We start from the raw sequence: 27396 nt of genomic DNA, 5'->3' as shown, positions 1-27396 counted from the left end.
AACCCCAGGCCAATTCCTCAGCTTTACTACTCAGATAACCAAATCATAATCCTAAATATACTCAATTAAGCACCCAAGGACCCAACACAATGGTCTCAACGCGCCAACAAAAGCGCTCCTTCCCCTCCCCCCCGCGCACGCGAACCCCCTCCCCTCCTCGCACACCCACAACCACAACCAACAAATTCATCCACACCCCCTCGACCGCCATAATCCTCTGGCTCATCTTCTCAATCCCGCTCGTCCTCTGGGACTCCGGGTACGTGCTCCTCCGCCCGCACAGCATGCCCGGCAACAGTCTGCACTCCCCGCTGTGGACACCCTACGCTTTATACGGGACTATCGACTATATCTACGGCTGGCCGGCGTTCAATGCGCGGAATGGGTTTACGGCTGCGCAGACAGTGGTGAATTTGTTTGAGTCCGCCGGGTATTGTTATTATTTGTGGGTTGTTTGGAGGTATGGGGTTTCGGCGGCGGGGGCGGGGGAGAAAGGGAAGAAGGTGGAGAGGGGGGTTTGGAGGGTTTTGACGGATGAGAGGCTTGTTTCGGGAAGGGTTGGGGCTACTGCGCTGCTTATTGCGTATAGTGCGTCTGTTATGACGCTGGGGAAGACGGTTTTGTATTGTGAGTTATACTTGCTTACTTGACTATACATGGCATATTGCTGACATGAGTAGGGTTGAACGAGATTTTCTCCGGTTTCGAGAACATCGGTCACAATGACCTTTTTACCTTGATCTTTCTGTGGATCATTCCTAAGTATGTCCCCTCTGCCATGTCATCTTTCCGCAGTTACTGATAACGATTAGCGGCCTGTGGATTATCTTCCCGAGTTACAATATCTATGTTATGGGATCGGAGATTGCGGCTTCGTTAGATAATACGTCTATTAAGGGTAAACGGTCGAAGTCTTCATAGTTGTATGCGATCAGGCAGATATAGCGCACCATTGAGTTCCAAGGTGGTATGGAAGAGGGAAAATGCGAACAGATCTGCTCTACTACATCTATCACTATGACTTTATTATCGATAATCATTTTGTGAAGCATATTGGAGTGGTGGGCCGTCTGCCAATTCACTGTTCCCCATGTTTACTTGCCAGCATTCATCAAACAATTTATCCCATCCTTTATTTCCCAACGAGTCTCCCAGACAATTCCAACCTCATTCTCTGAGAATGACCGAAACCATTCTAGAGCTCCTTATGAAGCCAAACGTCGACCTAAGTTGCCACGGGAGAGCTAGTCGGCCCATACTAAACGCCAACTGGGACTCAGTCAAAAAACGTTCTCCAGTAAAAGACGTTGCATACGGAAACACGTTGGGAAAACACGGCAATAATCTCCAGATGCAGATGGAATCACACCCCTATCAGCACATGCTAGAAGGCAGGGTTGCAGAAGAAGAACGGGCTCAGAGAAGAGTTCAACGTTCAATTTGAAATGAGCTTGATTAAGGTGGTCAATCACCATTGTCGCTCACGCACTTTGACGGGGAAAGCGGATTACACGCTTTTCTATGGTCCCCCGATATTCATTGAGAGTAATATGTGTGTAATTGAAGCGAGACGTCGCGGGAACTTTGGAAATGGCGCAGCGATGGTGGTATGGTCGTCTCCTATGCTCTGCCAAGCAATCTTTAATTGCATCCAGTGAATATACTGAAATCGCATCCGAAATCGGGCTATCGCGAACGAGCAAAAAGCCAAAGATGGAAAACCCAGGCCTCTTGTATTAAGGGATAACAAATACGGAAGGGCCCACGATGCCTTCGCCATGGTACGAGGACGATGATGATAATAACATTGTCAAGCTGCTGGCAAAACCAGCCAGCACAACTACCGCGATGTGTCACAGCCCTTCATGGCGCTGAAGGACAAACCAATAGACTTGGGAATTCGTGAAGTATATCGATCATTTGGGCAATTCTTGACCATAACGCCTCAAGCTATCTTTCCGATCTCAGAAATGCCCAGCTTCAACTCGAGGGAGCTATGGCTCTTTCGTATGGCAGGTGCCACGTGCTGTTTAAATATTAAAGCCAGGGACTTTGTGCCGAGTCTTGCCTATGTTGCCATCTCACATATGAGGTTTGGAATGGTCTCTTCGAGGAAAGCTTCAATTATGAGCGATTCAAAGGAGCTATGACGGAATCCATAAAAATGAGATTAGCAGATAAAGAGTGAAGGATTGTTGGTCTTCCTCGATTTCCGCTGCTCTCCCAGATTGCTCTTCCCAATCGCACATCCTCTCCAGCCCAGCAGTCCTCTTTGGACCCTCTGCATAGTGATCAATTTCCCTGGTAAATACTCCGGTTAGAACAAACTACGTTCTTGTATGTACTTCTATGAGCATCCATATATCTGTACTCTCGTCAACGCCCGGCTCTTAACTCCTCCAGAACCGTCACCAGCTTGCTCGTCGATACCATTTAGCTATCCTTTCCCGCCTCGCAACTCCAGCTTCCACCACCGAGATTATCGCCTCATTTCCAGACTCCCTTGCTGATTCAAGCAACTCCTGATGCGAGACATTGCTATGAAACCTCCCCTTTTCAAGAAACAGTCGCAGAACATCAAGACGTTCTTTCTTGACTGCTCCCTGAAAAGGAACACACGCGATCACAACACCTCGATAGACCATTTTCTCAATCACCTCGAATGGCTGGTCCCACCACAACGCCGGCATGAGAGCGCACCATTCATGGAATTGCCCCTCATTCGGCGAGGCACCATTATCCAAAAGATAGTGGATAAGCGCAAGGTGTTCTGGATCAGAAGGCATGTAACATGCACTCCATAGGAATGTTTGCATTGTGTCAAGCTCAAGATTGACAATTCCAGGCGAGTTCTGATGAGCCAGTTTCATAATCTCCATACATGGATGGTCGATGATCGCTTGGACGACTGGTTCGCATTCGATTGGACCTACAGAGTATACGGAGAGGATGTATGCCACTATCGGGGCTTGTTTATTGATAATGGCGGTTTCGACCATTTCCCAGGTTTTAGGAGGACTATCCTCCCTCTCCTCCCAAGCAGGCTGGCTGCCTTGCTTTATGCTATAGTGCTGAAATTAATACCGTAATGCTGGGAGGTTGCCGGCCTCGCAGGCTTTCAGCATCGCATTCTTGGATGGCTTTACTTCATCTTGGAGGGTCGGTTCCATGATGTGATAGAAAAGGAGGAAGATACTTAGACCGCTATCATGCTAAGTACCACGTATTATCGAGGACATGAGTTGTCATATATGCTACACGTATGTCTCTTTGTTGTCTTCCACAGTGAGAAGCATTCGAAATATAAGAAGGATACTACTGAAGAATATATCTTAAAATGTACACCTGACGGCCGTGAAACACGGGATTAGTAATCCGCGCCGCCGAGCTGCCTCCGGATTCCCCATATTATCCACCCGCACCATTACAACCGACCGACTCAACCCGTCGCTCTCTCCCCAGACCACTCTGAACCCGATCTACAGAGCTAGAATAGCTCCCGGTTTGGGGTTCGATCCCATTTCAAGTACGCACACTCCTCCTCCCAACGATGCCCCCAGTGTTATCGTTGGGGTATCCGAACCCGTCATGATCCCACCCGAATCCGAAGAATCGCCCTTGGGCTTCACAGGCGCCCCATCTATATACAGCCAGCACGACGACATCGCTGTCCAGGCCGAAGATTTCGACTCCCAGAGCCCCGCGAGCTCGCGCGACCCCGACAGCGTCCAGACCGTAAACGACACCGCAACATCAGCCCCCGAGCACCGGGATGACGCACAAGGTAGCAACAGCAACACCGCACAGAGTATTAACCAGGAAGAAGGCGATAAGCCCTTGTGGAGCGAGATGAAGACCAAGGCTGGGAAGGAGAGGAAGCGGTTACCGCTGGCTTGTATCGCATGTCGGCGCAAGAAAATTCGCTGCTCGGGCGAGAAGCCCGCGTGCAAACATTGTTCGCGGTCTCGCATTCCCTGCGTCTACAAGGTTACCACGAGGAAGGCGGCGCCACGGACGGATTATATGGCTATGTTGGATAAGCGGTTGAAGAGGATGGAGGATCGTGTTATTAAGACGATTCCCAAGGAAGAGACGAGGGATATGACTGCCATCGGGCGGTCTGTGGTTAGGCCTCCGGCTCCCGGGCAACCGACCTCAAAGAGTCAGAAGAAACGGTCTGCGGATGAAGCTTTTGCGTCGGAGTTGGATGACTGGACGCGTGAGGAGCGCAGGGCGCCGCAGGACACATTTCCTATGAGCAAGTCGGGCAATGGCGGATCCAGCCTTTTGACCGAGGGGGCCGAGTTTTTGCCGTCGTTGGAGATCCAAGAACATCTTGCGGAAGTGTTTTTCGATTGTGTATACGGGCAGTCGTATCTTTTGCTTCACAAGCCTAGTTTTATGCGCAGGTTACGAGCCGGGTCTGTTCCCCCGGCACTGAGTCTTGCTGTCTGTGCGGTCTCTGCTCGATTCTCGACGCATCCGCAACTCAACTCTGAACCTCCATTCTTGCGTGGTGAGAACTGGGCGAACCCTGCCGCCGCGATCGCCCTGAGTCGCCATGACGAACCGAACATCACCATCTTGACCGTGTTCTTGTTACTGGGATTGCACGAATTTGGAACCTGCCATGGTGGACGAAGTTGGTCATTCGGAGGCCAAGCTTTGAGAATGGCATACGCATTGCAGCTGCACAGGGAACTTGATTACGATCCGCTTTTACAACACAGCAATGGCAACGGGTCACAGCTAAGTTTCACCGATAGGGAGATTCGACGGCGTACCATGTGGGCCTGCCTTCTGATGGATCGATACAATTCCTCCGGTAGTCAACGTCCACCAATAGGGAACGAGAAGTTCCTGCATATCCAACTTCCCATCAAGGAGTCACATTTCCACATGGAAATTCCAGGGCCGACGGAGGACCTGGACGGAAACGTGCCCAACCCAGTCCCAGATGACGTAGGACAGCTGTCCAATGCTAAGGAAAACATGAGTGTCTCAGCCTATATCATTAAGACTGTGGTCATCTGGGGGCGCATTGTGGACTACCTGAACCTCGGAGGGAAGAGAAAGGATCCCCATCCTCTGTGGTCGCCAGAATCTGGGTACACGCGCCTCAAGCGACAAATTGACGAGTTCTCTGCAAGCTTCCCAAGCCATCTTCTATTCACCTACGAAAACCTCCAAATACATGCGGCAGAACGGATTGCAAACCAATTCCTCTTTCTTCATATCATCATCCACCAGAACGTTCTCTTCTTGAATCAATTTGCTATTCCGCTTTCTCCGGGTGGGCGGCCTCCGAGGGATATGCCTAAGGCTTTCCTGAGCAACGCAGGACGAGCAGCAGTGGAGGCTGCGCATCATATCTCTGTCCTGATCGACCGCGCGTCAGCTTATCCGCTCACTGTACCATTTGCAGGATACTGTGCGTACTCTGCCAGTACGGTGCATATCTGGGGAATATTCTCCAAGAACGCGCAACTGGAAGCTCGGTCCAAGGAAAACCTACGGCATACCTACCGGTACTTGAACAAGATGAAGAAGTACTGGGGTATGTTCCACTACATGGTAGAAAGTGCAAAGGATCGATACCGGCAATTCGCAGACGCTGCCATCAAGGGCACGGTTGCTATGCATGACGGCGGCAAATTGACCGCTATGTTCCAATACGGTGATTGGTTTGACAAGTATCCTCACGGAGTGTCGCGAATGCACTGGGAGGACCCCGGTGCGAAACAGAAAGAGACAGGCGACGATGCAGTTATGGGTCAGAAGTCAGACTTGCAAAGTGTCGAAGACTTCTTCGCCAGCCTGTCTCCTACACCACAGACCGCGGTTCCTCGCAGGTCACATTCAAGAAAGAGTAGTCGTCTCGATAGCGCCAGCTCCGAACAGCCACCCAGACCACAATCAATGGTCGATGTGAACATGGAAAGCTCACCTGGGATGCTGGGGACATCCGGAGCCGGATTCCCTCAACCAGCCATGTACAACCACGGCCGCGCGCAAGCATTCGGACCCTCCCCACTCGACTTCAACATCCCATCCGACCAACTCCCCCAACTCGATCGACAATTCGTCTACGGCTCATTTTCCGGATTCGACCCAGCCTCCTTCGAAGCACCACCGCCGCCGCCACCAGCAGATAACCAACCAATACCCCCATCCGCAACGAACGGCGTGGAACCCCCACCCCACCAGGATGCCGCCATTTTCACCGGTCAACTCGACCCGACCGCTCCCTCAGGCGCAGGCGAGTACTATCAACCCAGCGCATGGTTCCTACCATTCAATCTCGAACCCATCGCCCCAGCACCGGGCATGGAACATCCCCCCGGCGCCGGCGGGGGCGGCGGTGACATGTTCGGAAATGCAGGTATGCCCATGGGGACATACGACTTTGGCATGAGCGGGATGAAACGAGATCCCTAGATATGATTCATTGTTCATATACGTTTTCTACTCTGTAACAACTGTACTATGTGATATTGATATGGCGTGCTTGTTTTATTTGGTCAACTATTATTGTATAAGGGGTTTAGCCGGAGCTGGTTGGACGGATTGGAAAAGACTAGGAGTTTTTTTATGAGCTCACATGGTTCTGTTTGTAAGTTAGTTTTGGATATCATTGCAGTAATATATGTTGATGAATGCTCTTCTTCCTTTGTTCTGCTTCTGGGAGGTGGAATAGTTATGCTTGAGGTATTTTTTTATAAGTGATAAAGCAAAATATTGCCAAATTTTTCAACAGCTAGCATCGTTGGTCTAGTGGTAGAATTCGTCGTTGCCATCGACGAGGCCCGTGTTCGATTCACGGACGATGCATTCTTTTTTGCTCTTTTTTTTTTTCGCAACTTCGTACTTTTCTGTTATAACGTCTTTCTTGTTTTCTTTTTTCTTTTTTTTTCTTTTTTTTTCTTTTTTTTTTTTTTGATCATTCAGGACTTCCAGTATTATGCGCCAATTTTTCCTTATTTATTGCTTGACGGTACTGTCTTGGTGCGCGAGTGGAATGCAACTGTTTCGCAGATTATTATACTCCGGAGCAGGTATCATTTTGTTTTGCTACCTCCAGGCAGTCAAACAATGAGCCGATAATAACTTGACCATCTGCCGCTTATCCAAATCTTCTCTTTCTTGCTTCGGTATCTTCAAATACGGGCTGGATAAGATATACCTATCCACGGACAGCCCAAGATATTTAATGGGCAACTGATATGAGTTTCCATATTGAGGTATATTCGCGGACGATGCATTTTCTCTGTATTTCAATGGATTATTATAAGTCGAATTTTGTTATGGTACTAAAATGTGAAATCCAATCCACAAGGCAACAGCACAAGTCGATCCAATGATTATGACTAGGCCACCTGCTGCCTATCCAATATCTTCCAAACCCCAAACAACAAGTCATCGACTTACTAGCTTGGTCAAATAAACCACATAACACAAGATGGAAACCGAAACGGATAACTCAATATCAACGCCTCCTATTGTGATTGCTTTGAAATACGACATAACAAACGAATCCGATCCAGATCCCGTAAGTTGCCTCCCATAGCAGACAAGAGACATAGTTATAGAAAAGACTAACGACTAGAGCAGCTATGTAAATCTCTCTACGTACAAAGCTTGCATGACTGTCGGCTACGCCCGGCGGCGCCTGAACCAGAATCAGTAAATTGTATCAGCGATCAGACGATATTCTTCGGGGAAGACGGAATCGCTCGCTCATCAGTGACCTGCGTGGGGTTCATCAAACAATTGTCACTGGGTGACAATGCTGAGAAAGCAGTCTATGAGGTTCTGTGAAACGGTGTTCTGGTTATTGCTAAATGCTGGACAAGGGGGCTTCATGGCTGGTTTGTTGTTCCTGTCCCCTTTATCAGATATATGGAAACAAAAGACTAACTACTGCGTACAATTATGCATCTGAAGTGGGGGTGTACGAAAAACTCCATGATTTGAAGCCAGAGCCCAGAGGGATATGAATTCTTTCCATCGATGCTAGCATATGGTAGAACTATCTGCTCTTCGAAGTTCCCACCAGGATACATCGCCATCCTCTCTAAGGTAAACGGAGAACCACTATATTGTTATCTGAACCCACCATCGGAACCATTCGCAGAAGAAAAGCCCACCTTACCCATAGAGGACCAACCCCATATCTACAAATAGTGCAGAAAGGCCATCTCCGTGCTACGCTCAATATCCCTGTATCTTCCTGATACTGGGACACAGAAAATCCTGTATGACAAGGAGTCGAAGGATATTACAGTGCTTAATTTTGAGAAGCCGGGGACTGTAGACTCGGAAGAGGAACTGAGGAGGTTAGATAATGTCGAGTTGGAGTTTATCTTTGGGAGGGAGATGGCGGCTGAGTTGAAGGGTTTGTATGATGGACAGAGCCAGGGTGAGATTTCTGATTCTGTGAGTATGTTTTGTACTTTGAATTAGTTATACGCTTGGATTAGCTGTTTTAGCTAGTTAACCACTCGTATTCTACCGCAAAATAGATCACAATTGCTCTTCCGTACCACACTCCGGGATGAAGCACGAGTGTCATCACAATTGAATTCACCATGATGTTTTTATATCCAAGCCCATTGTATACATTGTATTCTCCAAGCATTTCCCTGTTATTCGAACGGATAATACAACCTATTATCCAATAGGAACTACCCCGTTTCAATCCATCCGCTCTCATTGTGACGTCCCTGAATCTACAAACCTTATACATCCCATAGGCCCTATTCCTATATAGCCCAACCCTGCCCTTCCAAGCCATCCATACCAAAATCGCCATGATGACCATCCGAGTCCTAACCAAGCAATTCTTTCCCCCAGTTTCAGCCTCATTCAAGCGCACAGTAACCCAATCCCCCATCATGGGCACCCCGCGCATCATCAACGCCATTAAACAAGACCACCGCGAGATCGAGTCGTACTACGACCGTATCACAAAGTCAAACGATAAGAATGAGCAGACCCAGTACCAGAATTTGTTTACATGGGAACTTGCCAGACATTCTATTGGCGAGGAGTTGGTTGTTTATCCGGCGTTTGAGAAACATATCAAAGATGGTGTTGCTCTTGCGGATAAGGATCGGAAGGAACATCAAAGCGTAAGTCCACCACTCTACACCCTGCCAAAGAAAAACACACTCTAACTACAGTTGCTGGACAATAGGTAAAAGAACAACTCAAAAAATTCCAAAACCTCAAACCCACCGACCCAACCTTCCTCCCCACAATCCAATCCCTAATGATAGACCTCTCCCAACACATCCACGAAGAAGAAACCTCCGACCTGCCCCAACTCGAAGCCGCGCTGTCCGACGAAGACAGCCGAAGTCTGAGCAAGACGTTCGGACGGACGAAGATGTTTGTGCCGTCAAGGAGCCATCCGAGTGCGCCGAGTAAGCCGCCGTATGAGACGGCGGTGGGGCTTATGACGGCGCCGATTGATCATTTGGCGGATATGTTTCGGCAGTGGCCGGATACGGCGACGATGCCGAATCCTAGTACTAAGTGAGGTTACTTTGGGGTTGGGGGTGGGTTTGTGGGGGTAATGTGCCATTGATGTTTTGAAGGATGTATGACATTGTAATTATGAATGACAAATCTCTACTCTCTCACTGGTCTTTTGCAATTGAATAATAACGAATCAACCCTAATTATGCACGGAGTAATACTCCGCAATTGGCATGCCTTCTATATCGGGAATGTGGATACCTTTACCGAATGAGCCAATGATACTCGTAACAGAAGTTAATTTTGGCAGTTTATTTTGTCACCATGCCATAATGCCATATCGAAACAAGTATACGGGAGCCCAGATTGAATATTTCCACTACGGCATGGGTGCGTAAAATGATTAGGCATTAGCAGTTTTTAAGAAAAACCCCGCCCTGAGACAGAAAGACACGAGGAATTGACCTATTACTCGGAAGCTAACATGTACCATACGGTGATATCACCATGAGCAATAATCGAAATCTTGATTTCAAATGTACAATACCTCAATGGCCGTTCAGCGTAAGTATACGAAGACGGAAAAGGAAACCAACTACATAGTCAAATCCTGGAACGCTCCGCCGGGACTTGGTTTCAAATCGAATTGGCTCATGTGAATGGCAGACCGGAATCGACCTGCCTTCACAAATCCTGCTAGTATCATTGGCAGAACATCTCGATAATAGAAAACCGCCGATTTGCAAGAGTTAATCGAGCATACCGATCACCCAAGACTAACAAATGTCACAGTGACGCTCCCCGCGTCATCACAACGTGCCCTGTAATCCGGAGTAGAATGTCAATAGCATGTGTCCTAGATATAATATCACCAAGCCAATTCAAATCCCTCTTCTCTCCATCATCAGATTTCTCACCTCGTATACCACTCAATTGACAATGGCATCCATTATCGCCGGCGGCCTACACAAGGCCCAAGAAGCGGTGCAGAACACTGCATCAAAGAATAAGAAGATGGTTGATCTGCAGCAAGACACTGCAAACATTCACACGAAGCTCCCCATCACCACCGATCATGGCACGAAAATGGAGAATGCCGATAACTGGCTCAAGATCGTAGATGATGGGAAGCGGACTGGGCCGTCGTTGTTGGAGGATCAGATTGCTAGAGAGCGGGTATGCAGCCTTGTAATATGTGATATGCAAGCAGAGGCTAATTAAATAGATCCACCGCTTCGACCACGAGCGCATTCCCGAGCGTGTCGTGCATGCACGTGGCACAGGCGCGTTTGGTAACTTCAAGCTCAAGGAGAGTATTGAAGATCTCACGTATGCCAAGGTCTTGACGGATACGTCGAGGAACACGCCTGTTTTTGTGCGCTTTTCCACTGTACAGGGGAGTAAGGGAAGTGCGGATACGGTTCGTGATGTTCGGGGTTTCGCGGTGAAGCTTTATACGGATGAGGGAAATTGGGATATTGTCGGGAACAACATTCCCGTTTTCCCTATCCAGGAAGCCTTCAAGTTTCCGGATTTTGGTATGTTGTCCTATTTATTCTGCTTGAAGGGGGATTGCTGACAGTCGTAGTCCACGCGGTCAAGCCAGAACCACAAAATGAAGTCCCCCAAGCGCAAACTGCGCACAACAACTTCTGGGACTTTGTGTACTTGCACCCCGAAGCCACTCATTTCTTCATGTGGGCTATGTCTGACCGCGCGATTCCGCGGTCTTTCCGCATGATGCAGGGATTCGGAGTGAACACATTCTCCCTGATCAACGCGCAAGGAAAGCGCCATTTTGTCAAGTTCCATTGGATCCCGCATCTGGGTGTGCACTCGCTCGTCTGGGACGAGGCACTCAAGCTCGCTGGTCAGGACCCGGACTTCCATCGCAAGGATTTGATGGAGGCTATTGACAACAAGGCATATCCGAAATGGGACTTTGCTATCCAGGCCATTCCCGAGGAGAACCAGGATGATTTCGACTTTGATATTCTGGATGCCTCGAAGGTTTGGCCCGAAGAGCTTGTCCCGCTACGCGTTGTTGGAGAGCTGGAATTAAACCGCAATGTGGACGAGTTCTTCCCGCAAACGGAGCAGGTTGCCTTCTGTACCAGCCATATTGTTCCCGGTGTTGATTTCTCCGATGACCCATTGCTGCAAGGCCGGAACTTTTCCTACTTCGATACACAGATCAGCCGTTTGGGCATCAACTGGGAGGAGCTTCCTATCAACCGTCCCGTGTGCCCCGTGTTCAACTTCAACCGCGATGGCCAGATGCGTCACCGTATCACACAGGGAACTGTCAACTACTGGCCCAACCGTTTCGAAGCCGCACCGCCAGCCAAACCAGGCGAGGGAGGTTTCGAGAGCTATCCGCAACAAACTGTGGGTATCAAGAAGCGCGGCTTGAGCGACAAGTTCCGCGAGCACCACAATCAAGCTCAACTATTCTACAACTCCATGTCTCCGGTTGAGAGATTCCACATGAAGAAGGCCTTCAGCTTCGAGTTAGACCACTGCGACGACCCCACCGTCTACGAACGCCTCGCCGGCCACCGTCTCGCCGAAATCGACCTAGATCTCGCACAGACAGTCGCTGAACTGGTCGGCGCCACAATCCCCTCCAAGCAACTCCGCCAAAACCACGGCAAGAAAGCCTTCCACCTTTCCCAAACCGACTTCACCCCGCAAAAGCCCACAATCGCCAGCCGCCGCATCGCCATCCTCATCGGCGACGGCTACGACCCCGTCGCCTTCTCCGCCATCAAAACCGCCATCCTAGCCGCCAGCGCCCTTCCCTTCATCATCGGCACCCGCCGCTCCGCCATCTACGCCGAAGGCGAAAACAAAACCAATTCCAAGGGCGTCATCCCAGACCACCAATACGACGGCCAGCGATCCACCATGTTCGACGCAACATTCATCCCCGGTGGTTCGCACGTCAAGCAGCTCCAGAACAACAACCAGTTGCGCTACTGGGTGCAGGAGTCGTTTGGGCATTTGAAGGCGATTGGAGCCACGGGTGAAGCGACGGACTTTGTGAGACAGAATTTGGCGACTGTGGATGGGTTGCAGGTTGCTACGCCGGCGAAGGCGGAGCCGTTGGATTGGTATGGGGTTGTTACTGCTAGGGCTGTACAGAAGCCGGAGACGTTTAGGGAGGGGGTGAGGATTGCGAGGGATGCGCCGGATTTTGTGGGTAAGTTTTTCTATGCGGTTGCGCAGCATAGGAACTTTCCGAGGGAGATGGATGGGTTTAGTACGCAGGTTGCATTTTAATCTTTTGTCCGGGTAGTCTGGTTAGGGTGTTAGTATAGTAATTCATAATAATGCAAATGAGCATATCGCCTTTATGACTGCCATGGAAACAGCAAGGATCTCATGGCCATAAGAGACTACTCGGAGTATACCCAGTATGGAATAGCTTGTCCGGCGGTCTCCGAGATCCCCGGCGGCTGAGTTTTCCGTGCTGAAGGACTGATTTACAGGATATTCTCACTTTCGCTGTTCGGGGCACAGCGCTCATTTATTTCGATGACCATGCCGGATACCGATATGCAAATCACGATATCTCGAAGTCTCAAGAGCCTCGCATGCGGTTTCGGCCGTTTGCCGTAAGCAGTGCGAGTGCGCCAAAAAAGGATCCACAAGTCCCTCCACTCAGTAGAGAAATAAAAGTGCTGGCGCTTTAACTGGCGAATGAAACTGTATACTTGGCGCATTGATCGCGACCATCATATCCTTATACGGGATCGATTGTCAGTGTGATATGAATGTGTCTCAATCTTTGCGACTTAGGGGCTTGAGGGGGAAAAAATTAAAGCTCAATCCTGTTCCGGGAGCTCGATTCTCTCTTCAATCATTCTCAATCGATCGCTTTTGTGTTATCCATTGACCAAGACGCCAAGATGTTATTGCAGAGATCGTTCCTCGCGATTGCCCTTGCATGCACCGCTGCTGCTGCAAGTGAGCGGACTTGCTATTATCCCAATGGACAGGAAGCTTCGGGGAATGTGCCGTGTACAGATAGTTTGTATACGTCGTGCTGTGGCGAGAGTGCCATTTGTTTGAGCAATGGGTATTGTATGGATGTTGAATCACAGCCCTACACGATGTCGCGAGGTGCCTGCACTGATAGCAGTTGGGGCGCTGATTGCCCGTCCCAATGTGCTGGCTGTGAGTTGCCAATCCCCTAACACACGTACCGAAATGCTAACTAAGCAATAGCATCGGACTACCCCGACACCGGCTGCGCCATCGTCCTCTACAAAGCCAACAGCACCCAGATAGACTACTGCTGCAACGCAATCATCAGCGACGGAACCGACGCCGCCTGCTCAAACGGCCAAACACCCTTCACAATCCCCGACGGCAAAGTCGTCATCGGTCGCGCGCTGCTGTCGAATTCGAGCACAACGAGTAAAGTCAACGCGACTTGCGCGTCGCCTACTGCGACGGTATCTCCCTCGAGCAATAATAAGAGAGACGTGGCTATCGGGGCAGGAGTTGGCGTGCCGCTTGGTGTGTTGCTTCTGACGGCATTGGGTTGGGCATTGTTTGAGCGGAAGAGACGGTATGCGGTGATAAATTCGGCTGCTGCTGTGGGTGCGGCGGCTGTGCCTGGTGCTTCGTATCCTGTGCAGATGCAGCAGCCGGTTTATGGAAATGGACAGATGGCGGATTATCCGGCTCCGGGAATGGAGGGGCTGCGGACGCAGGAATTGGATGGGGCTAAGCATGTGCAGCCGCAGGAGTTGGAGGGACGGGCGCCTAGTTGATAGGCTATTTTTGGGAGTTTCTGATTTGTTTTTTTGTGCTCTATACCCTTTAGCCATTGATGAGGCGCGGAGCATTTGGTTCTAGACGTGTTGTATATAATGCCGGTTTGCTATTGGACACACTATTAATGACGGATTAATTGAGAATTGAGACTGACAAGTCATCAGAGAGCAATTTTTATCTACAGCAATGTGTACAGAAGTACGTTGTACCTTGAAGGATGAATATGGTTTGCTGTACAAGGGATGCTTACTCTCGGATTCTGAGCGAGGTATGCAAAATGAGGCCACGCCTCCCGCAGAGTTCAGATGTAAAAGCCAATAGACGCACCAAGGTTAGACTGACGCTATTTCCCTGAAACATTCTAGCAGCAGGGCGAAAAAGGAGCGGCGCTCCAGGGCACAAACAAACTCTGGAATTGGCACCCAAGCATTCTGGGATGCAGTCTGCACACCCAACTAGATACCCTGTTGCTGACCTCGGGTTGAGCGGCTCGACTGCAGGATAGCCACGCCTTGCAGAATGGCATGGAATATTTAACAGACGCGTCAAGCGTGACCTGGCTCTGGGAATAACAGGCACAAACAAGCGCAAACAAGCAGTGGCACGCCATCGCCGATGCATTTTGCAGTGCCTGAAGAGAATAATCTCTGCTGATACCCTATTGTTCCATAGCCAGCGTGGCCCTCCTGCTGTATACTAGCTAATCAATAGGCATAACTCTCGGTACTTTGTCGATGTACCTGCAGATCGCTTGATCGGGAGGACGGGAGCCGACCAACTTCCCCTCCCAGCAGGTAGGGACATAATACCCGTTATCTCTTCCGGATTATTGCTTCTTCCGAAGTATGCCCAATTCCCCGCGATTGCCGAGTTGGGCTCAGCGTATCTGCCGTGCTGACATGCTTATTCTCATATATAGGCGCCTTATTTCTATCGATAATGGCCTTCAGATCTGCTATCTTGGAAGACAATAACGTCGAAGTCGAACTCGAGAAAACGTGAACATGCTGCAGCCGATTTACGCCCTTCAGACGGGACCACCACACTCCACACCCCCGGTGCCTGAGTGGGGACACCTCCCACTGGACATTTACATGCTGGTGGGTTCGACTCCACGATAACCTTATCCTTCTGCAACAGCTGGTACTAACTGGGTCTTGGGCTCAGGAGCAATGGCACGTGCCCCATCCGCGTTCTGCGTGGGAAACTGTCCAAGAACGCTGTCGTCGTTTGGCGCGACAGTTTATGCAACTCGGTGCGATTCGCAGAGAGGTAAGCCTGTCTCCTGGAAATAATGCGCGGGCGATGTTGATCATAGATCTGGTACTCCGTAGCCCTATATCCGACGCACTGATCCCAATTGTCCACTCTACTCCCCCGCACAGCCGACAGAGGAACAGATCGAGCATATCCTCCGCCCCTATCGTCCAGATGGCCTCCGCCGCTTCTGCCCTGCGGCGGGAATAAACCCCATCTGGATGCGCATCTGCTACGACCCCGACGGCGCCGACGCGCACGACTCAATCTGGAGGGAATTCATGTGCGAGACATACCAAGCAGCAGGTCCCGGCTCGCTCATTTTTAACGATCAAAGCACGTTCGGAACCGAGAATGTCGACTTGGCGCTCGAAGCGTTCCCCGAACGAGTCATCAATACCTCCAGACCCGAGTACGCACATGTACGAGAAGCTGCGCTGCAGCGTTTATGCGGGGAAGATACCGGTCCATGGACCAGACTTGAAAGCCATTACGAAGAATTACTCGATCAGGATGAAATAGACGCAAGAGTTATCCGGGAGCGGTTTGTCTCGTACCATATCGCTTGTATCGTCACGTATATCATGGTCGAAGATATTACCACTCTGATGGGTGACGGGTTGCTGCTTGCTTTTCTAGATGACATGGGGAATGTCGTGCGTCAGGACCGCTTGGGTCCGGAGCAGGCTGATAGTTTCGAGACCAAGTGGAGGACTGGACGGTGGAGGTATTTTGTTGAGAGACATATTCAGGAGGTCGGTCCGGCTTATTTGGATGGAGGCGTGCGTGGTCCGCCATATTGGTAGTCGCGATGCCTCTCTCATTCGTTATTTTGGGTTTCTGCTTCTCCTCTCTGTATTTCTAAAACGTCAAACATTATGTCCAATGTGTCGCATACATTCAACCTACGCAATTGCAATCAACCCTAACAGCCATCAGTAGCCATGTCATAATGCACAAAACAGCTGTATTCCAAGATGATGCTAATACAGACAAGCAATAGCAATATCCAAGCCAGGTCTCACCAGTAATTTCCATAACCATTCGGGTCCACCGTTCCCAAAAGCCTAAACAAATACCCCTTTCCCTCCTCCACCTGCTCACACTCCTCCGTCCACGGCAAAACAACATCAAACATCTTCCTCACCCTAACACTCTGCAGTTCATCCAGCGCTGGTCCCCACCAGCCCTGTTGCGATGGCTTAGCAGTGAAAATAAACCCATACAAATATACTGTAACCTCCTGCAACCCCTCAAGCCCCCTAAGCATTTTACAAGCTTCTTGCCATGTCCCCAAGTCATATGGGGCTGGGGACTGATAGCCGGTATAATTCTTGAAATCCCATGTAAATCTCAGGTAGCGGATTTGATTCAACCGCTGCCGTGAAACGGACAACTTCATATATAGAAGTGTATCAAGATGATTGATATCAAACACGTTCTTCCCATACAAAAAAGGAAGTGTCTCTGTATATATCAACCGACACGTCCGCAGCAGCGGAAGAAGGTTCATCGCCTTGCTTGAATGAGATGTTTGAAGAGGCCTGTAGTACAAGCGATCTCTGCAGCGCCTCGCCTTCCTCAACTGGAAGAGATTATGCCCGCTTGCGGTATTCCAGCAGTTGCTGGGATTGTGATTAACAACAACATCATCATCATCATCATAATAATCACCATAATCATCATTGTTGGGGCCCTCGGGACATGCAATGGCAACGAGTTTCTTTCGCGCACGCACGATATGCAGTACATGCCCACTTAAGACTTCGAGCCAGATGATCTCGCGGATTTCATAGGGCAAACGTGCGAAAAGGGATTGGGTCTGGTTGTGTGTTTTTTGGCTTTCTTTGAATAGGTTGAGGAATGCTGAAAGTGGTGAAGTTGGTTTTTGTGGTAGTGGCGGTGGTGGGAGGGGGTATGTTAGCGCGCGTGGACGTTGGGGAGGGTGTTTTCGGGGGACGTTTTCTATGCGTTCTTTTTGAATTTTCTTAGTGTGTTTGTCTTGGTATTTCTGGGGCATTTTGGGTGTTAGATGGCATATTGTTGGTTTTTTATTATATTGTGTGTGAAAAGTTTTTACTTAGTTTAGCGGCCGACGAATATATTATGCTTTGATTTAGAAATATAAAAATTGCGTAGGTATTCTGTCAAGATGTCCGTTACAATTCAAAAATCCCAACAAACTATAACTCAACCGATAATAAATTTCTGCTAATATTTACGCCAGACTCGACGTATTCAGTGGCCATTATAACAGTGTTTTGTGGTTTTTAGGGCTCCTTGTATCTAAGGCATTTAGAGCTAGATACCAAAGCTCCCTTGCTATCTTCTTGCAATCCTCCTTATTCCAAGGCAACACCACATCAAACTTTCTTTCCGGCCTAATCCTCCTCAGCGCGTCCGAAACTGGACTCCACAATCCCAATTGATACATCCCAGCATTGAAAACAATCCAGTTAGATGCATGGTAGCCTCCTACAATCCCTCAAAGCCAGCAAGCACTTTAAACACCTCCCGTCACGTCCCAGTATTGTACGGGACTCTGGTGAAGTTGGTAGTTGGTATAGTACTTGAGGCCCCAGGTAAGGGTTACTTTGCGAATCATGTCCAGACATTGCGAGAGGACGGAGCGTTTGAGGTAGATGAATGTGTCAATGTGGTTGACATCAAAAACATTACTCCCATACAGGATGGGGAGAACCTCCGAGTACATCAACCGAGACGTCCTTAACAAAGAAACATAGTCCACTGGCTTGCGACATTCCCATATAGGAGCAAGATAGTATCCCGCCGTCGCGCCCAAAGATAAATCCCTGCTTGTAAGACCCCAGCAGTAATGATAGCGTTCTTTCTGGTCGACGCAGGCAATGACAACCAATTTCCCGCGAGCGCGGGCTATGTGTAGGATACATCCTCCTAGAAACTCGAACTAGATTATCTCGCGAATTTCGTATAGGAGGAGGGCGAAGAGGGATTGACGTTGGTTGTATGTTTCTTGGGGGATAGGTCTTTTCATTATCGCGAGCAACTTGGATGGTTTTGGTGGGAGGGGGTATTATAATGCGCGGGGAAATTTTCGGGGTAGTTTTCAGGGGGCGTTTTTTTGTGTTCTTTTTGGGTCAACCTGACGTTTTCGCCGCCTGTGAGTTCTCGCGCCATCTTTTGCTCGAAGCCATTGAGAGGGATTGTGGTATTGCCTGGTCTGGTCTAGAGGGAGCAGCTCGCTTCGCTAATTTTATTTCATCCGGGTCGTGTTTATTATGCGGAGTTGGAATTGCGTAGGTATTTTGTCAAGATGGTCATTGCAGACGAGTTGTACTTGTAATAGATGGATCAAAGTTGGGGTGTTCTAGACAGAGTGCTGGCGAGATTGTAGTAAAATGTCTGGAAAGCGCAGTTCTAATAAAAATTTCCTCGATAAGGGTAAATATTTCAATAATAAGGAGATCTTGTGGGAGAATTTGTTTTCTCAAGCTTAGCATTATTACTCCGACTATAAATCTACTATGTGAACGTTTGTTGACGGACATCAATACATCATGGTACATTCTAATAAACTACTCTGCTCAAGAGTAATTCAACACCTTTTTTATTGCCAAACTTTTTTGCAGTCTCAAATGCTGTCCCATATTCCCCAACAGCATCAGCATCAGCATCCGCACCCCAGTCCAGCAGTATTTTCGCACAGCAACGGTGGCAGTCCTCAAAAGGATATTAAGCCCAAGCATATCCAGGCAAGAGAACTTCCACCTCTTAGCCATCAGTACCGTTAGAGGGGCCCCAAGGATCGCATACTGCAAGTTGGCATCAGCGCCTGCCGAAAGAAGCAACTCCGTAACTTTCTTCCAGCCGCCTTCTACGGCTGCATGCAACGCGGTCCCATGCCCGCTTCTCTCGAGACAAATGTCCGCACTATAAGCAATAAGGGTCTCGACTCCATTGTAATCACCTCTTGCGGTGGCCATGTATAGCAGTGTTACGTCGCTTTGGGGGTCTCTCGTGTCGGGGTGTATAGCTAGACCGAGAGGGTATGCATAAGCGTAGAGTGTCTCCTTCCCCACACGTAATTTCAAATTCTTTCCCTCTAGCGTGTTCAGGAAGTGGTTAACCGTACTGACAGCCTCTGGCAGGTTCAGAGGTTCGTGGTGTTCTCGATCCTCATCCGATTCCAATTACTCGAGCCGGAACTGAGAGCTTCTCTTGCGCTTGATAACGGTGACTGTAGACATTATTGGGTATGATATGAAGCTGTGTGCGAAAAATTTCCTTGAGATTTGGCCAAGAATGAGTTGAGCAGCGAATGTCATGTGAGTTACGTGAGTCATGGGACCGTACCATGACTTGTAGATTAAGGCATACAGCTCTTATGCAGCTAATCACGGCGATTTATCCGAGATGAAAATGTGAGTCTTTCCCTGGCATCACGTACGAATGTCTATTACTAGAGCTGACAAGCAAAGTACTCCATCCGGTATGCCCCTCATCTACAGCCAGGCGCGACGGCGATTTCGTATATCTTCCGATATGAGGCATAAGTCAAAATCCCGCAAGAATTCCCATATCCGTGGAGTCTGTCCGGGGTTGTAAGGTAGTATAAACTTCTCCAGTAATCCTCATGTCCCAAACCATGACCTTAAAATACACTGATACATGATCAAAATGTCATCACAGCCAGACCCAACGCCAGGTGCCACCACAAACAACGGCAAAGATGCCCGACTCCAGCACGGCACCTACGACCAGATCGAAATCGCATCCAATCCTCAGATTCTCACCAAAGCCGACTGTTACCCCGACCTTGGCTACTCATTTCCCAGCCTCAAGAAATGGACAATCATTATCGTCATCTTCCTCGTCCAAACATCCATGAACTTCAACACCAGTCTTTACTCCAACGCCGTGTCCGGTATCTCAGAAGAGTTCAATGTGAGCAAACAAGCAGCACGCTGCGGAGCTATGATATTTCTCATCCTCTATGCATTTGGGTGCGAGCTCTGGGCTCCCTGGAGTGAGGAGTTGGGTCGGAAGCCCATTCTCCAGTTGAGTTTGTTTCTCGTGAATATCTGGCAGATTCCGGTTGGGATTTCTCCGAACTTCGCGACGATTATGGTTGGGAGAGCTTTAGGTGGTATATCTACAGCTGGAGGGTCGGTGACACTGGGGATGATAGCGGACCTCTGGGAGGCGGATGACCAGCAATATGCAGTGGCATGCGTGGTCTTTTCCTCTGTGGGCGGCTCGGTGCTCGGGCCTGTTGTCGGGGGCTTCGTGGAGGCTTACCTTCCATGGAGGTGGAATATCTGGATTCAACTCATCTTTGGTGGCTTTGTTCAGCTGACACACCTAATCCTTGTGCCAGAGACCAGGACATCGATACTGGTCGACCGGGTTGCAAGGCAACGACGTGCAAAGGGTGAGAACGTGTACGGTCCTGGCGAGGCCATATCTTTCAAAGACCGGTTCTCTACACAGGAAATCCTCACCACCTGGACCAGACCTTTTCGCATGTTTCTCACTGAGCCGATCGTGGCAGCCTTGTCCTTGCTCAGCGGTTTCACTGATGCTCTGATCTTCATCTTCATTCAATCCTTCGCCCTCGTGTACGAGCAGTGGAACTTCAGCACCGTGGCTGTCGGTCTATCTTTCATTCCTATCATAGTCGGATACATAATCTCCTGGATAATCTTCATCCCCGTCATCCGACGCAACACCCGCGAACGCCAAACAAAGCCGGACGATGAACAAGCACAGTACGAATCACGCCTCTGGATTCTCCTTTATACAGCCCCCTGCCTCCCCATCGGGCTAATTGGATTTGCGTGGACTTCTCTCCCACAAACACATTGGATTGGAACCATGTTCTTCTCAGCGCTAGTTGGCATCGCGAACTTTAGCATATTCATGACTACGATTGACTATATGATTTGTGCTTACGGTCCTTATTCTGCGTCTGCTACGGGAGGGAATGGCTTTGCAAGGGACTTTTTGGCGGGTGTGTTGACGGTTCCTGCCACGCCGTTTTATCAGCGTACGTTTCCTTTCGTTTATCCGATGCTCTTATGCTGACAACTTACTATAGATATCGGTGGTAAATACCACTTGGAATATGCGTCCACTATTCTATGTAAGTTTCTCTCCCCGTTTACACTTCACGAACTGTAGCTAATCATGGTACCAGTCTGCATCTCAGTGCTCCTCGTCGCCACGGTATACGTGATCTACTTCTACGGACCAATCCTCCGGAAGCGGTCACCGTTCGCGCAGCAACTGATGGGCAGGAGGGCGGAAATGCAGACTCAGATTCGATCTGCGGCTGCGTCGCGGGCCAATTCTCGTCAGAACTCGGCGGTCTGAAGAAATATTGTGGCTAGAAGCCTTCAAGGTAATGTACTAGCTAGTTGTGATATGTAATGGTAGTAGTAGTGGGTAGGAAGATTGGTTGTATGGTTAGTTTTGAACAATAGAATGAGAAAATTTGTGTCATCGGAATACCTTTTTGTGATAATACCCAGAATAACGAGAATAATGGAGTCCTAGCTCTTGACAATCTCAATAAGGCAATAGAGGGATGCATACAGAACCCTTTCGCTATAATGCGTGAGGACATTCCGAAACTCAATTGCTGTGATGATGTGTTGCTGTTGTCGAAAAGCTCGGAACCGTACCTGAAGAAGCATGATAAAGTGCGGGGATTGGCTCGGTGATTTCTCCGAAGGATTCCCCCACATTCTAGTACATGCATGGAGATAACCCCGACATCTTGCTCCAACCACACTTCGATTTTCCTGAGCTGTTTCTGGACCACACGTCTAGCCTCTGGGGCTCGGTAGTATGCCCGCAAGGAATTTTACAATGCGCAAGTGACCCGAATCTTTCCACTGGTATAAGTATCTTTCAAAGTACTAACCCATCACTCAACACCCACTCGAAAAAACAACCTCACAAAATGACCGTCATCCAACAAAAACCCCAAAACCTCGCTATCCACACCAACCCCAACCATGACTTGCGGGTAGTGGAATGCGAAATCCCCAAGCTCCGCCCCGACGAGTGCCTGGTGCACGTTCGCGCGACGGGAATCTGCGGTTCTGACGTTCACTTCTGGAAGCATGGACACATCGGGCCTATGATCGTGACTGATGATAATGGATTGGGGCATGAAAGCGCCGGTGTGGTTTTGCAGGTTGGTGAAGAAGTGACTCGTTTCAAGCCAGGTAAGACATCCACCACCTTATACATGCCTTGCGGAACTATACTGATACGTATGTAAAGGCGATCGCGTGGCAATGGAATGCGGCGTCCCATGCTCAAAACCAACCTGCAACTTCTGCCGCACAGGCTGCTACCACGCCTGTCCCGATGTCGTCTTCTTCTCAACACCCCCACACCACGGTACTCTGCGCCGGTACCACGCCCACCCGGAGGCCTGGCTGCACCGCATCCCCGACCACATCACCTTCGAGGAGGGTGCTCTTTTGGAGCCTTTGACTGTCGCACTTGCCGGAATTGATCGCTCGGGACTCCGACTTGCAGACCCTGTGGTTATCTGCGGTGCTGGGCCTATTGGTCTTGTTACTTTGTTGGCTGCGAACGCTGCCGGCGCGGCGCCAATTGTCATCACAGATATTGATCAGAACCGTCTTGCTAAGGCTAAGGAGTTGGTGCCGCGTGTGCAACCGGTCGCCGTGGGCAAGGGGGAGAGTTCGCAAGAACTTGGTCAGCGAATTATCAAGGAGCTCGGACAGGAGGCGAAGCTTGTATTGGAATGCACTGGTGTTGAGAGTAGTGTGCATGCTGGTATTTATGTAAGTCCCCATGGCCCTTTCTCAAATATTTCTTCAATAGCTAATCATCGTTCAAGGCAACCCGCTTCGGAGGCACAGTCTTCGTCATCGGCGTCGGAAAGGACTTCCAGAATATCCCCTTCATGCACATGTCTGCCAAGGAGATTGATCTGAAGTTCCAGTACCGCTACCACGACATCTATCCCAAGTCGATTGCTTTGGCGGCTGCGGGGATTATTGATCTTAAGCCGTTAGTGTCTCATCGGTTCAAGTTGGAGGATGGGCTGAAGGCGTTTGACACGGCGAGTAACCCTGGGTCTGGGGCAATTAAGGTGCAGATTTTGGATGATTAGATAGATATATGATAGACTAAAATAACAATTTCTTGTTCTTCTTCAATGTTCTGCTATTGGTATTCTTGAGTGGATGTTCGAGACTATAAATTGAGGGCATGTTTATTTCCCTCAACATTAGCCTGATAATCCAAGTTTTGGGAAATTTTCTACTTGCTCTCTCTATTGAGTCAATGGACCAATGAAAAATATCTTCCAGTGTTCTTGGACGGATAATAAGGAGAATAGTTGACAAAGCTAGAAACAGCACCGGCTTCCATACACAGCACAGCCGGACACATCACCGTCTCCAACTGGGGCAGGCAATATTGCCCCGCGATTTAATCTTGTCTTTAAAGTTTATGTATTGAAGGATACATATCTAACTAGATTAGGAATCTGGGAACCAACAGCCTTCAATCTAAATGTACTCTATTTCACTACACCCATGTCTATCGATCTATCTCAAGTATACAACATCCCCCCATTAGCACAAATAACATCCCCTGTAACCCACCTCGACCTCTCCTGCGACAAGAAAAGCACAATATCCCCAATATCATCCACAGTCCCGCACCTCTGTTCTGCCGGAACCTTCTTGTTCTGCTCCTCCATTCGTGCCAAATGCACCGGCCCAGCTGCCTGGTACATATCCGTATCAACAGGACCCGGATTCACGGCATTCACAGTCACGCCGTAGCTATGGCCCAGCTCCGTGGCCCAGACCCGAGTGAGACCCTCGACGGCAGCTTTACTGGCCGCGTACACAGACTGCGTGGGATATCCGCCGCGCGCGGAGATGGAGGAGAGATTGACGATGCGGCCGCCACGAGGCTGGGGGAGGTGAGGCAGGACGGCTTGTGTCATGAAGATCACAGCGCGCACGTTGATATCCATCATGCGCATGTATGCGTCTAGCGTGACATCGCCAAGGGGTCTGTTGTCGCCTACACCCGCATTGTTGACGAGGATATCAATTGTATCAGTTTGGAAGGAGTCTAATGTGGCTTTAATGATAGTGGCGGGAGCGTTTGTGTCGGCCATGTCGGCTTGGATGGAGATGGCTTCTTTGTTGTCATTGCGGAGGGAGGATACGAGTGCGTCTGCGGCGGTGCGGGAGGATGGAGAGACGTAGTTGAATGCGACCTTGAATATTTGTTAGAATGAGGTATTCAACAGACGACATTGGTATGGTGTTGCGTCATACCTTTGCACCTTCTTGGCTTAGGCTGCGAACGATGCCAGCGCCGATGCCACGGGCGCCTCCAGTGACGATGGCGACTTTTCCTAGGAGGGACATGGTGATAGTATTCAGGGGTATGGTATACAGGTACACAGGTACAATGAAACGCAGCTGGTCAATTTATTGCTCAATCATTCGTAGTTTATGACCGAATTTCTGACGACCTATTGAAGTGGGTGTACCGCCTCGGAGCTACCTCCGAGCAAGTCTTAGGGTTAAGTCCCCGCAATTTCTCCGTGGCGAGTCTCGGCGCTAACCCCGCATCTACCGAAACCGCATTCTCCAAGTTTTTCTCTCCGTCAAACAATCCACTGCTGCAAAAATGACGGACGTACAACGCACACGACACGTCCTGCGCAAGTCATATGCCTGCGATGAGTGCAAGCGGCGCAAGATCCGCTGCTCCGGCGATGAGAACTGCGCCAACTGCAAGCGCGATATCAAACTTTGCCGGTATTCCTCGCCTTCTCAGAGGCTATCGACTTTGCAGAGGTAGTACCTGACTCGTAGCATTTTCATGTAACATGCTTATGAAAAACAGACGTCTCCATGAATTGGAACGCATCAAAGCAGACATGGAGCGGGCGTGGGCCGTCTACCTCCCATCAGTCGATCTCCATGAAGCATTGCAAACAATCCGCCTACAAAACGACAATACCGATCCAGTCCCAGCCGACCAAAAACGGCAAAAGCACCACAACGACGTCACTCATTCAACGGAGCAACCTCCGACCAGCTTCGCGGAGCACAGTAATGCCGAGGACTACGAGTTTGACGAGTCGCAGGACTTTGATAACTCCACAGACGGTATGGGGTTTCTGACTGTCGATCCGCACAAGGCTGGCTATACGGGTCCACAGTCGGGGGTTGCGGCATTAAAGTTTCTTCAGTCGCTTCCGCTGTATTTGCCACTGAGTAGCTTTACTCCGGGGTCTTCGCTGGATGATGAGGAGGATGATTCGTCTGCTGCTGCGGTGCAGCGGAGGAGGGCTGAGATTAATCGGTATTTGGATGATTATTTTGAGTATTATCATCCTGCGTACCCTATTCTGCATGAGGGGACATTTCGTGCACGTGTCTCCGGTACGTTTCCTATGTTCTTGTCAGGAAGAGTGTTCTAACAGCGATAGGTGCACTTGCCAAGCCCCGCGATGGATCATGGCCACTGCTATACAACATCGTCCTCGCAATTGGGGCATTCGTCGGGGACTCCAATGCAACCAAAGCCGATGTCCCCTACTTCAAAGAAGCCCGAAAGCATCTATCAATGGATGTGCTGGAGAAAGGGTCCCTGAGCTATGTACAGGGCATTGTGCTTATGGCCAACTACCTGCAAAAGCGCAACAAGCCCAACGCAGGTTTTATCCTGATCGGAATCGGCTTCAGCATGGCGCTAGCCATCGGCCTGCATCGCGAATTCGGCATGCCGAGTACTTCGCCTTTCACTATGGAAATTCGACGACGCGTGTGGTGGACGCTATTCGTGTTCGTGTCCGGCGTCCAGCTTATCCTAGGCCGACCGGCCGTGTCCCTGGTCGGGGTAACCGTCCATCTACCCGCCAACGTTGACGACCACGACCTCGCAGTCGACATGGAGGCGCTACCCGAATGCGGCACAGGACCGACCATAACATCCTATCTGATCGCGCAGGTCAACCTCGCTAAGATAGCCAATGCCGTCCAGGTCGAGCTGCTTACGCACCACCTACCCACGTACCAGAAAGCTGCAGCTCTGGAACAGCGCATCTCAGCATGGTACCATGAACTCCCGGCGCACTTCAGCCTCGACGTCCCCCTCGAACCACGCTTCGACATTCCACGACGAGTACTCCTTTGGCGATCCTTCCACCTCCGCATCGTCATAAACCGCCCCTTTCTCTTCCAACGCATCGCAGCGAAATCCGATCTCGCGACATCGTCGGGCCCAATCGCCTCCTGTCTCGCTGCGACAGACGAATGCGTAGCTTCTATCTGCAGATTCCTCGAGTCGACTGATAACCGCCGTCGCGGACTGACTTGGTACGCGACCTGCTGGCTACTCACGGCTACTTTTGTCCAGGCGACATGCTACATTTATGAACCTGGGAATGCGCTCGCGCCGGGCTGGAAGAGCCATATTCAGCGCGCGGTCGACTGTCTCGGTAGTTTGGGGTCGTCGCACGACATGGCTCTCCGGGCCAGAGACGTTCTTCAAACGGTCCTCGGTATGTCAACACCCTCAACCAACAGACATCAAAACTAACAATACATAGAACACGGGCATGGATTAGCCGCACCGGGAAATTTTAGTCCGTACACCTCGACACAAATCCCAGCACCGTTTCGATCACTCTGGGCACCCTCGGACGACCAGGCGAACTTCAACCCGTTCTCCATGGGCCTCGACCAGAATATACCGGGGTACCCGCAGGGATCCTTCAACGCGGAATTCCTAGATGCGACAGCCGGTCTAATGATCCAGAACTTTTTCGATAGTACCGATGAACGACAAAATAACTCATGCATGCCTGGATGA

The 27396-nt window shown here is 49.8% G+C and overlaps 12 protein-coding genes and 1 non-coding gene across 13 annotated transcripts; 9 read left to right on the top strand and 4 right to left on the bottom strand.

Annotated features, from left to right (window-relative positions):
• Positions 1–89: 89 nt before the first annotated feature.
• ASPGLDRAFT_64639 (putative C6 transcription factor) lies at positions 90–6438 on the top strand (the record flags this gene model as incomplete). Its single annotated transcript, XM_022548802.1, has 3 exons — positions 90–627; positions 681–762; positions 3528–6438. The coding sequence occupies 3 exons, from the start codon at positions 90–92 to the stop codon at positions 6436–6438; spliced, it is 3531 nt and encodes a 1176-aa protein (XP_022403020.1).
• A 322-nt stretch (positions 6439–6760) lies between these two features.
• On the top strand, positions 6761–6831 carry ASPGLDRAFT_t57. The gene has a single exon. It is a non-coding gene; the product is annotated as a tRNA-Gly (tRNA).
• A 628-nt stretch (positions 6832–7459) lies between these two features.
• ASPGLDRAFT_80340 (hemerythrin domain-containing protein) lies at positions 7460–9635 on the top strand (the record flags this gene model as incomplete). Its single annotated transcript, XM_022550064.1, has 5 exons — positions 7460–7549; positions 8047–8079; positions 8248–8436; positions 8754–9131; positions 9197–9635. 5 exons carry the CDS (start codon positions 7460–7462, stop codon positions 9539–9541), a joined length of 1035 nt encoding a protein of 344 aa, XP_022403019.1. The 3' UTR covers positions 9542–9635.
• A 729-nt stretch (positions 9636–10364) lies between these two features.
• On the top strand, positions 10365–12776 carry catA (catalase catA). Its single transcript, XM_022545955.1, has 3 exons — positions 10365–10656; positions 10706–11018; positions 11069–12776. The coding sequence occupies exons 1-3, from the start codon at positions 10420–10422 to the stop codon at positions 12760–12762; spliced, it is 2244 nt and encodes a 747-aa protein (XP_022403018.1). The 5' UTR covers positions 10365–10419; the 3' UTR covers positions 12763–12776.
• A 327-nt stretch (positions 12777–13103) lies between these two features.
• On the top strand, positions 13104–14434 carry ASPGLDRAFT_80338 (uncharacterized protein). The gene is made up of 2 exons (XM_022550063.1): positions 13104–13659; positions 13711–14434. Exons 1-2 carry the CDS (start codon positions 13392–13394, stop codon positions 14259–14261), a joined length of 819 nt encoding a protein of 272 aa, XP_022403017.1. The 5' UTR covers positions 13104–13391; the 3' UTR covers positions 14262–14434.
• Positions 14424–15092, bottom strand: ASPGLDRAFT_1214491 (uncharacterized protein). The gene has a single exon (XM_022540238.1). The coding sequence runs from the start codon at positions 14884–14886 to the stop codon at positions 14512–14514; it is 375 nt and encodes a 124-aa protein (XP_022403016.1). The 5' UTR covers positions 14887–15092; the 3' UTR covers positions 14424–14511.
• An 81-nt stretch (positions 15093–15173) lies between these two features.
• On the top strand, positions 15174–16509 carry ASPGLDRAFT_44104 (uncharacterized protein). The gene is made up of 3 exons (XM_022545954.1): positions 15174–15365; positions 15433–15537; positions 15600–16509. Exons 1-3 carry the CDS (start codon positions 15270–15272, stop codon positions 16326–16328), a joined length of 930 nt encoding a protein of 309 aa, XP_022403015.1. The 5' UTR covers positions 15174–15269; the 3' UTR covers positions 16329–16509.
• A 34-nt stretch (positions 16510–16543) lies between these two features.
• ASPGLDRAFT_33239 (uncharacterized protein) lies at positions 16544–17542 on the bottom strand (the record flags this gene model as incomplete). Its single annotated transcript, XM_022544281.1, has 1 exon — positions 16544–17542. One exon carries the CDS (start codon positions 17540–17542, stop codon positions 16544–16546), a length of 999 nt encoding a protein of 332 aa, XP_022403014.1.
• A 171-nt stretch (positions 17543–17713) lies between these two features.
• Positions 17714–18544, bottom strand: ASPGLDRAFT_44103 (uncharacterized protein). Its single transcript, XM_022545953.1, has one exon. It carries the CDS (start codon positions 18233–18235, stop codon positions 18026–18028), a length of 210 nt encoding a protein of 69 aa, XP_022403013.1. The 5' UTR covers positions 18236–18544; the 3' UTR covers positions 17714–18025.
• A 1637-nt stretch (positions 18545–20181) lies between these two features.
• On the top strand, positions 20182–21925 carry ASPGLDRAFT_72660 (uncharacterized protein; the record flags this gene model as incomplete). The annotated part of the gene is made up of 3 exons (XM_022549626.1): positions 20182–21550; positions 21602–21646; positions 21701–21925. 3 exons carry the CDS (start codon positions 20182–20184, stop codon positions 21874–21876), a joined length of 1590 nt encoding a protein of 529 aa, XP_022403012.1. The 3' UTR covers positions 21877–21925.
• A 543-nt stretch (positions 21926–22468) lies between these two features.
• On the top strand, positions 22469–23659 carry ASPGLDRAFT_121090 (NAD(P)-dependent alcohol dehydrogenase; the record flags this gene model as incomplete). The annotated part of the gene is made up of 3 exons (XM_022540206.1): positions 22469–22736; positions 22795–23327; positions 23384–23659. The coding sequence occupies 3 exons, from the start codon at positions 22469–22471 to the stop codon at positions 23657–23659; spliced, it is 1077 nt and encodes a 358-aa protein (XP_022403011.1).
• A 444-nt stretch (positions 23660–24103) lies between these two features.
• On the bottom strand, positions 24104–24938 carry ASPGLDRAFT_121315 (SDR family NAD(P)-dependent oxidoreductase; the record flags this gene model as incomplete). The annotated part of the gene is made up of 2 exons (XM_022540229.1): positions 24104–24784; positions 24846–24938. The coding sequence occupies 2 exons, from the start codon at positions 24936–24938 to the stop codon at positions 24104–24106; spliced, it is 774 nt and encodes a 257-aa protein (XP_022403010.1).
• Positions 24939–25203: 265 nt separating this feature from the next.
• ASPGLDRAFT_64633 (putative C6 transcription factor) lies at positions 25204–27396 on the top strand (the record flags this gene model as incomplete). The annotated part of the gene is made up of 4 exons (XM_022548801.1): positions 25204–25373; positions 25423–25964; positions 26012–27085; positions 27134–27396. The coding sequence occupies 4 exons, from the start codon at positions 25204–25206 to the stop codon at positions 27394–27396; spliced, it is 2049 nt and encodes a 682-aa protein (XP_022403009.1).

This window comes from Aspergillus glaucus (assembly GCF_001890805.1).
Source record: "Aspergillus glaucus CBS 516.65 unplaced genomic scaffold ASPGLscaffold_5, whole genome shotgun sequence".
Lineage (NCBI taxonomy): Eukaryota > Fungi > Ascomycota > Eurotiomycetes > Eurotiales > Aspergillaceae > Aspergillus > Aspergillus glaucus.
This window is presented reverse-complemented; position numbering and strand designations above follow the sequence as displayed.

Bases quoted from the DNA above. Each gene is read 5' to 3' on its own strand.
- ASPGLDRAFT_44103 (XM_022545953.1), bottom strand. From the start codon at position 18,235: ATGTACTCGGAGGTTCTCCCCATCCTGTATGGGAGTAATGTTTTTGAT.
- ASPGLDRAFT_44104 (XM_022545954.1), top strand. From the start codon at position 15,270: ATGCTGCAGCCGATTTACGCCCTTCAGACGGGACCACCACACTCCACA. The intron at 15,366-15,432 runs GTGGGTTCGACT...TCTTGGGCTCAG, and splicing joins CACTGGACATTTACATGCTG to GAGCAATGGCACGTGCCCCA. The intron at 15,538-15,599 runs GTAAGCCTGTCT...GGTACTCCGTAG, and splicing joins TCGGTGCGATTCGCAGAGAG to CCCTATATCCGACGCACTGA.
- catA (XM_022545955.1), top strand. From the start codon at position 10,420: ATGGCATCCATTATCGCCGGCGGCCTACACAAGGCCCAAGAAGCGGTG. The intron at 10,657-10,705 runs GTATGCAGCCTT...CTAATTAAATAG, and splicing joins ATCAGATTGCTAGAGAGCGG to ATCCACCGCTTCGACCACGA. The intron at 11,019-11,068 runs GTATGTTGTCCT...TGACAGTCGTAG, and splicing joins CTTCAAGTTTCCGGATTTTG to TCCACGCGGTCAAGCCAGAA.
- ASPGLDRAFT_80338 (XM_022550063.1), top strand. From the start codon at position 13,392: ATGTTATTGCAGAGATCGTTCCTCGCGATTGCCCTTGCATGCACCGCT. The intron at 13,660-13,710 runs GTGAGTTGCCAA...ACTAAGCAATAG, and splicing joins CCCGTCCCAATGTGCTGGCT to CATCGGACTACCCCGACACC.
- ASPGLDRAFT_1214491 (XM_022540238.1), bottom strand. From the start codon at position 14,886: ATGCATCGGCGATGGCGTGCCACTGCTTGTTTGCGCTTGTTTGTGCCT.